This window comes from Grampus griseus, assembly GCF_964374135.1.
Source record: "Grampus griseus genome assembly, chromosome: 5".
NCBI lineage: Eukaryota > Metazoa > Chordata > Mammalia > Artiodactyla > Delphinidae > Grampus > Grampus griseus.
Genome location: NC_138998.1, coordinates 59294 through 66964, shown reverse-complemented (window position 1 = coordinate 66964; position 7671 = coordinate 59294). Strand labels below are relative to the sequence as shown.

Sequence of the window (7671 nt, the reverse complement as noted above, 5' to 3'; positions counted from 1 at the left end):
TTTCTCTGGAGCGGCCAGCATTGGACAACCAAGATGGTAAAGCCACAGTTCCTAGCTCTAGGAAGAGCCTGTGCAAGTCCTTCCACCCACAAGAATCTCAGTGTTTCCCGGAACACTGTGACCCAGTGTTCCCCCCACCCTCTTGAAAGCACCAACTCTTCCATAAGTTGTCTCTTTCTACATCTCCAATCCTACTTGTCCTGAGGCTACCGTGGCCAGATTCTTTTCCCAGAAGGCCTATGCCACCTGTGTGGCTCTTGAAAATGATGTTCCATTTCTGCCCAGTGAAAAGAAGGAGAGAGAGGGAGAGAGAAAGTGAAAGAGAAAGAGAGAGAGAAAGTGAGGGAGAGAGAGAGAGAGGGTGAGAGAGATAGAGAGAGAGAGAGAGAGAGAGAGAGAGAGAGAGAGAAAGTGAAAGAGAAAGAGAGTGAGAAAGTGAGTGAGAGAGAGAGAGGGACAGAGAGCGAGAGAGCGCTGTATATAGCTCTAGAGATCTGGACAAATGGGAGCCTAAGACAGGGGAGTGACTGGGAGGGAGTTGAGGACTAGATGTATCTGCAGAGATATGCACACAATAGAGCTAGAGACCCGGATGCAGTTGTATCCAGAGACTCAGATACATTGTTGTTTACACATTAGATTATTTTAATACTTCGTGCCACTGACACTCCCATGCTGGACATGGGGCACACAGATTGAGCCAGTGGAGAATCACTCAACACAGAGTGTACGAGGCACATGTGTTGGAAAATATTTTTGAAAGAAGCAGTGGAAGGGATCATCTGCCATGACGTTACAATGCCACAGGCATTCGGTTTTTCAGTTCATTTGTTCATCACTTTAGTTATAACTTGGCTTATCTTTTGAGAGGTGTGTTCCTGTAGTGTGTAGCCGTGGACATGTAATGAGCCAGAGAGAGAGAGAGAGAGAGAGAGAGAGAGAGATGGAGAGTGATGATTTGTGTGCATAATACATTGGGCACAGTTGTTACTATAAACCCTGGCAATGAAAGTGTTTGCATAGTTCTGTCCTTGTGTGCAACGGCGATGCCCTCGAGGAACTCTTCCATACCATGCACCCAGAAAGCAAGTGAATGTTGTCACTGAGAGACTGTTTTCGTGATTCCACTAGGGTGTGTTTGTGGCTACAAGCTACGGGACTAGACAGGGGTATCTGGACCGCCTTCCATGCTGTCCCAGGTCATGGGAGGGATTTCACCTCTCTGAGGACATGCGGGAGAAATTAAAGCGACCAAAGCACAACCAAGAACTTGAACTGAGTGCCAAGATTTATTGATTGGATCAATGGAATGTCACATACAACGGGGAAATCCAGTTCAGCGTTGGGTCCTCCTCGTTCTCATTGGAAGGTTTGAATTCCTTGAGGCTTCAGAGAGGGTGTCCCTCTTGGTGCGCAAGCTTTGTGACAGTCCGTGTGGAGCATGGCATCCCTCCTGGGCACAACGCAGTTGCTGTCGACAGTCAACTTGCCTTGTTCTCCCTGCCAGACACTATCATGAGCATTGCTTGTTCCTTCTTCTTTCTCTCCCCCATGGCTCTGCCTCCCAGGAAAGGAGGCTTGAAAGGGGCTCGGGGGAAGGCCTTCCTTCCTGCCCCTAAACCTGTGGCACTGGGGAGCCTGACAGTATGTCAAGCAGGGCCTTGAATTCTTCCTCGCTGAGGGGGGCTTCCAGGGTTGCTGCAAGTTCCTCTTCCTCTGTGTCCACATTCAGAAAAGGGCCTGCCTTGTCCAGAATGTCCACGTCTGACAAGAGTTCATCCAGGAGGCTTGAGGAGCCTGTAAGGGCTGAGCGCTGGGGCTGTTGCTCCAGCTGGGGAGATGTCTCTTCACCTGAGCTTGCCTGCTGCTGCCAGAAGTGTGTCTCTGGTGGTGCAGGTGGCCAGATGGCCCCCTGGGCAGGCTGCCCACTGGCGATGAGAGCATGTGACCGTTCGCCCCACTGAACTGTGGCCAGAAGAGGCTGTGGGTTCTGGCATCTCTGAAGGGCTGCCAGGCTGGGCTGGAGCATGATGAACATCAACGGCTGGCCCACACAGCACCCATAGGAAGCCTCTGGCCCAAGAAAGGAGGGGGAGAAAACAGCAGTGGCCGCAGCAAAGGATTGCATGCTATCAGGTGCATGAGAGGGAGGATAACGATGAGAGCTTCTATGGACAGTGGGCAGGGTGCTTTGGTCCGACAGGGCAGTCACAGCTGATGTGGCATCAGGGCCTTTGGCTAAGGCATTCACAGGCCCACTAGCGCTCTGCTTTGGGTGCCGAGCTCTTCGGTTCTGGAACCATATCTAGGGAACCATATGGGGCGACAGGAGCATTAGCAGCGTGACAATCCAGATCGACTTGCCGCCGCCTCATTCCCGGCCCACCCCAGCCCGCCCCAACCTGCCCTGCCCTGACCTGACATGCCCTCCAATCTGTCAGACCCATGGCAAGTACTGTTGGGCCTCACCTAAGGGCCATTTTTCCTATAGAGCTTTCACCTTGGCTCTTGAAAATGCGGGAGGACGTCAGGGCAACACAGGACTCACACCACTCTCCGCACCCTTCCCCACCCCTGTCTTTGAGGAGAGCTGGCATTGACCAGCTACAAACTCAGGCCCCTCCCTGGCTGCCCAGGACTTCCATTGCCCTGTCCTCTTCTGGAAATGGATGCCTTCAGATCAGCCCCCGTAGCGTATTCGTAAGACGAAGGGAACTTCCTCCCAATCCCCCGTCTCCAAGCCTACATATATCCAGCAACAACCCGTCGCAAGGGTTAACACTCCTTTCTCGTGGGAGAAGCCAAGTTCCACCCACTGGTGGAGAACTTACCTGGATTCGAGGTTCGGGAATTCCTGTCTGGTGAGCCAATTCTTCCCTGGCAGCAATAGATGGAAATCGATCCCTCTCAAAGGCTTGCATAAGGACCCTTGTTTGAGAAGGAGAGATGAAAGTCCTCTTTCGCCTGGCCTCTCTTCCCATGCTTCCTAAAGAAGAACACACAGAGAAGAGAGGACATTCAGGCCAATTTCAGCACATTCACAGCAGATCCAGTGTGTGGTATGTAGGAAGCGGTATGTCATAGATCAAGATCGATACATCGATACACCTAACTCAGTGCTATGTGAAAACGCCCCATGTGACGGAAGAAGGCATTTCTGCACGTCCGGGCAGGTTCTGGACCCAAAGATTCCAAGCCTTCCTGGGCATGCATCTCCCCACCCTCCAAGAGGGGCATGATGCTCCTGGGTGGAACAGGAATGGGGCAAGATCCCAAGATATCATGGTTTCCTCTCTGAAGCGTTCTTGGCCTCCCATGGTCATCCACGTTCATAGATGATTCTGTCTCAAGGAGATGCTCTTGGGAAATGCCTATGGAATGCCGGGTACTTACCTCGAGTCAAAGCCTCAGGTGGTGGGGGCCGCAGTGGCTGTGACTGCCCTCCTTTGAAGGCATTCTCCGACAGCAATCGGCTCTGCTTTAGGCGTCTTCTTCGTTGGTTTTGAAACCAAACCTGGGTACAAAGAAAGAAAGCCTTGTCTTTCAATGCTTATGCACTTACTTCCAAGATCTATTGCAGGAATGCACCATAGAACAAATGCACAAACGCACCAGCCAGCCGGCCGGCCAGCCAGTCGGCGAGCAACAAGCCGACTGATGGAGACCCAGTATGGCCCGTCTGCCCCCAGTGGAAATATTTACGATTCAAAGGGACTGAAGTCTCACTAGCATGTAGAATGTAGACTCCGGCTTTTACCTCTGAAGAAGTGCACCAGATTCCAGAATACACAATCTGTGTCCGTGAAAATAATCCTTCCTCTTCGAGTCACCTTACTGGTGTCCAGAGTAATGACTTGTGACACAGGAGGAGACAATGCTTGCTTTCCCACAGTCAGAATGGGATGGATAGCTAACTCTCTCTGTCTCTCTCCCCCGCCCCAGCCGTTCTCATCAAAACTACCATTTTCTCTGTGGGTCTTTTGGTCTCTGTCTACGATTCTCCACATCTACCTGTTGACGTCTGTCTCTGTTGAGACCCCCCCGGCTGCCCAAGTGACTGCCTGCCTGCCTTCCCCTCACTCTGTCTCTGTCCCAGGCTCTCAGGCTCAATCTCCTTTCCCTCATTTGGTCTCTTTGCCTCCCGTTTCCCGTAGTCCATGCCCGATTCATGTCTCCCTGCCTCTCTTATGTCCCCACAGGCAGTACTGTCTCATAACATGCAATCGTATCCATTAGCAAGTGCCCCCATGAAAACCACTCTTCTCATGCTGCCTGGGAACTACTCATTGACAGTTACTACTCAACTACATGCCTCCATCACTTTTAGGTCAGGAGGCTCTTATGTACCCGCTCCCCTTCTTCAGAATATGTGTCCTTGTCTTCAACAGTGAAACATTGTGCATGCTACCTCATTCCCCAAGGCCGAACAGCAGTGTGGACCTGTGCTTGTGTGCGTGTGTGTGTGCATGTCTTTAGACATTTCTGATGGTGGTGTGTGGAAAATTGGACACCCTGAGAAAAAGTGTTCGTAGGGAAAGTCAATCAGTCTTTGGTGACGCTCTGTAAGGTCGCAGGCACGGTGTTCCTAACTTTGGTGACTCCTCTCCAACGTGCCCAGAGAGGGAAGTCTTCAGCACAGCTAGTTCCTCGGAGGCCAGCCATCAAGGTAACATCTCCTTGACACCACCAGGCCTTCCTGCTTCCTTGACCCCTCGCCCTTTATACTTGACCACACATTTGAATGGACCTCTCGCCACACAGCTCAGTCTGGCCACGTTTTCCAAAGGGAGCCACCTTCTTGCCAAGATTCGAGTTCCTGCTGTCTGGAGCACCCCGAAGAGGAAAGCCCTAGAGTAAGGAGTGCAACTGGAGTGGGGCAACTTGCATCTGGACATGGACCCCGAGAGGGAAAATGGATCGAGAGACTCGGTTGTACCTGAATTCTGCTTTCTGGAATGTCCAGTTCTCGTGCCAGCCATTCTCTGGTCGTTATCCCGGGATAGGGGTTCTGTTGAAAGAGTGCTTGCAGGGTGTCCTTCTGACTCAGACTCAGAACAAGCCTCCTCCTTCGCGATGGTCTTGAGAGTCGGCCTGTGGGAGAGAAGAGGGGGAATGTGTCAGGGGAGAATCCATGGAGGTGCAAATGAATGGTGCCGGCCCAGTGCTGGTCCCTGTGCCATGAGAAAAAGCTCTAAGCCAGGGGAAGACTCTGCATTTGGATAAACCGTGGGTACACCCCGAAAGCCACGCTGAGTGGGACCCTGGGGGCTCAAGCTAAGCTGAGGGTCAAGGCTATGGGGATCACCTCACCATTCGCCAATGATCCACAGGACGCAATGCAAAGAGAAGGGGAAAGCCCTAGGAAAACAGGCTACCGTGACCAAAACGGGTGGAAGGATTTTCCACCTGTGGAGGCCTTGGAAAATCTTGATGGCTTCTACCAGATTTACCTCTAACTCTATGCTAACCATAGGAACCTGGCTTCTGAACTATCATTCGCACAGCATATCTGCACTTTCACTATTGGAAAGGAAATTTAGACGAAAGCCCAATGAAGCCAGACAAACACACAAGCCAACCCCCAACACAGAACACACTAGAGGATTGTTTAGAAAACCTATTTTTTTGAGCCATGACCAACGTGCTGCCCTGTCTGATGGCGCCAACCCACCCACACACCCACAACAGCCCAGTACTCCTCAGAAGATGAGTTTCCCTTTTAGTCACCGAGGTCATGGTGACTCTCCCCGTGTGCATGCTATTCTTTCAGTTGGGCAGTCTGAAGGGCTACCCCCCACCCCTTTCCTATTTGAGGTTGCCTATTTCTTGTAGCAAGGGAATGGATGGATGTTTGTTTCCTGCATTCTAAGGTGGGAGCCGGGTGTGATGGCCAGGGGGGGTGTGGTTTCAGGCACGTCCTGCACACCCTTGAGATCTTGAGTTTCCTGAAATCTCTCCAACTCTAGGTCAATGCCAACCCTTCTGCAAGGGCTACCTGCCCTAGCAGCTGGCAGCTGGTGACGTAGGGTCGTCTCCAGGTCTCCCTCTGGAAGGATTCAAGACAAGGCAAGGGTTTCGGATCCCCAACGGGGACTCCCTTTAAAAGCGCCCTTCCTTCCTGCCAGCTCCAAGGAACATATTTGGAAAGCACTCAAGGAACGGACTTGTCACACTGCAGATTTTGGCTTTCCAGAGACTCCTGCAGTGCCTACCTTGGAGTCTAATGAAAGACAGTTCGAGTGCTCCTGGAATCTCTGTTTCCCAGGTTCTAGCTTTCAGGTGTGCTCAAAGAAAATCTCTCTTTGTCTCGTAATCTTAACACATACTGGATGTGGATTATTTCCATGGACACCGTGGAAGTTAACCAGTTCAAATGGAACACACAACATAACAGAGCAAATCCGCAACAACAGCAAGAATAGAACATGTGAAACAAATTCAAAATCCCAAACACTGTCAACTGGAAAAGAGTGTCAGTTTAGTTGGGAACGTTATCAAATACTCGTGTTCCATTCACTGCAAACACAGGCTGGGATTTTTAGTAGAGAAGCCATTGTCAGGCAACAGGGCTACCAACTTCCATGTGGATTTCTAGAAGGAAAACAAATGAAGCAGCAAACCAGAAATATGTACGTGAAATGCCCAAACCAAGGTGCATCCTTTTGCCCAAGTGATTCCAGAAACATGTCCCAGCATATCAGTGCATGCCATTTGGTGGTCATTGGGAAACTTCAACCTTCGTGGTGATCAACCCTTGGGTCGGGGAGGTGCATGAGTGTATTTGGATGATCCAAGCACAGAGCCCAGATGCTGAGGGCAACGTACCTCTGGAGGTGCTGTATGTGCCGGATGAGCTGGACGAATCCATGGTGGGAGACCCACAGGGATGGCACGGAAACTGCTGGCCAACTGTTCAGTTCTCAGAAGCTCAGGGTTTATAATGGATGAGGATGCCACGCCCCTATTTATGTAAATAGCCACAGATGGTGCAGAACCCTTCCTTGCCAATTGAGAACCTGGAAGGAATCCCGAGAGGCAAGTGGGCGTTGGAATGGAAGGCCTGCTCGGAGGCTCCCAGGTCCCTTTGAAGCTGCCGCCCTCGTCATCCTTTGCCAGAATGCTTGGGGTCAAGTGCTCTCTCCTTTTCACACCTTTCAACATTCCACACATACTTTCTGTCTCCGTGGAATTCCCCACCTCTGAGTCATTCACGCTTAAGTGTGTCACTGTACTTTCCCAAATGGAGAGAGAACCTAGAGCCTAGTTTGCATCGAGTACGTTTCCCACTTCCCTCATCACCACCAGGACATCATTGCCTCACACTCCTAAAGCATTTCCTTGGCTGGGGTTTGAGTTCCCGATAATTCACATACTAAGCTTGAGTGCTTATGTAGTGTCTACCCATGGTCCTCAGCTCTTTGGGACTTTTTCAGAGGTACTCTGAAACCCATCCCGTTGCTCACATGCCATGGAGAGACCAGAGAAAGGGGCATGCCACACGTGTATGTTTCACAAGGAAAGGAACTTATTTTCAGTGCTTATCCTTGGCGTACAAAAGAGAGAGTCGGTTTCACATTCAGTGGTCAACTGACAACTGTACCAAGAAGAAGAAGGAGAAGAGGAAGGGGAAGGGGAAGGGGAAGGGGAAGGGGAAGGAGAGGGATATGTAGC

General features: G+C 51.1%; 1 protein-coding gene across 1 annotated transcript; it reads right to left on the bottom strand.

Moving 5' to 3' along the window:
* Nucleotides 1–1615: 1615 nt before the first annotated feature.
* LOC309822668 (double homeobox protein 4-like protein 4) lies at nt 1616–6868 on the bottom strand (the record flags this gene model as incomplete). The annotated part of the gene is made up of 5 exons (XM_082654632.1): nt 1616–2305; nt 2832–2986; nt 3394–3514; nt 4937–5091; nt 6826–6868. 5 exons carry the CDS (start codon nt 6866–6868, stop codon nt 1616–1618), a joined length of 1164 nt encoding a protein of 387 aa, XP_082510758.1.
* Between the last annotated feature and the right edge of the window lie 803 nt (nt 6869–7671).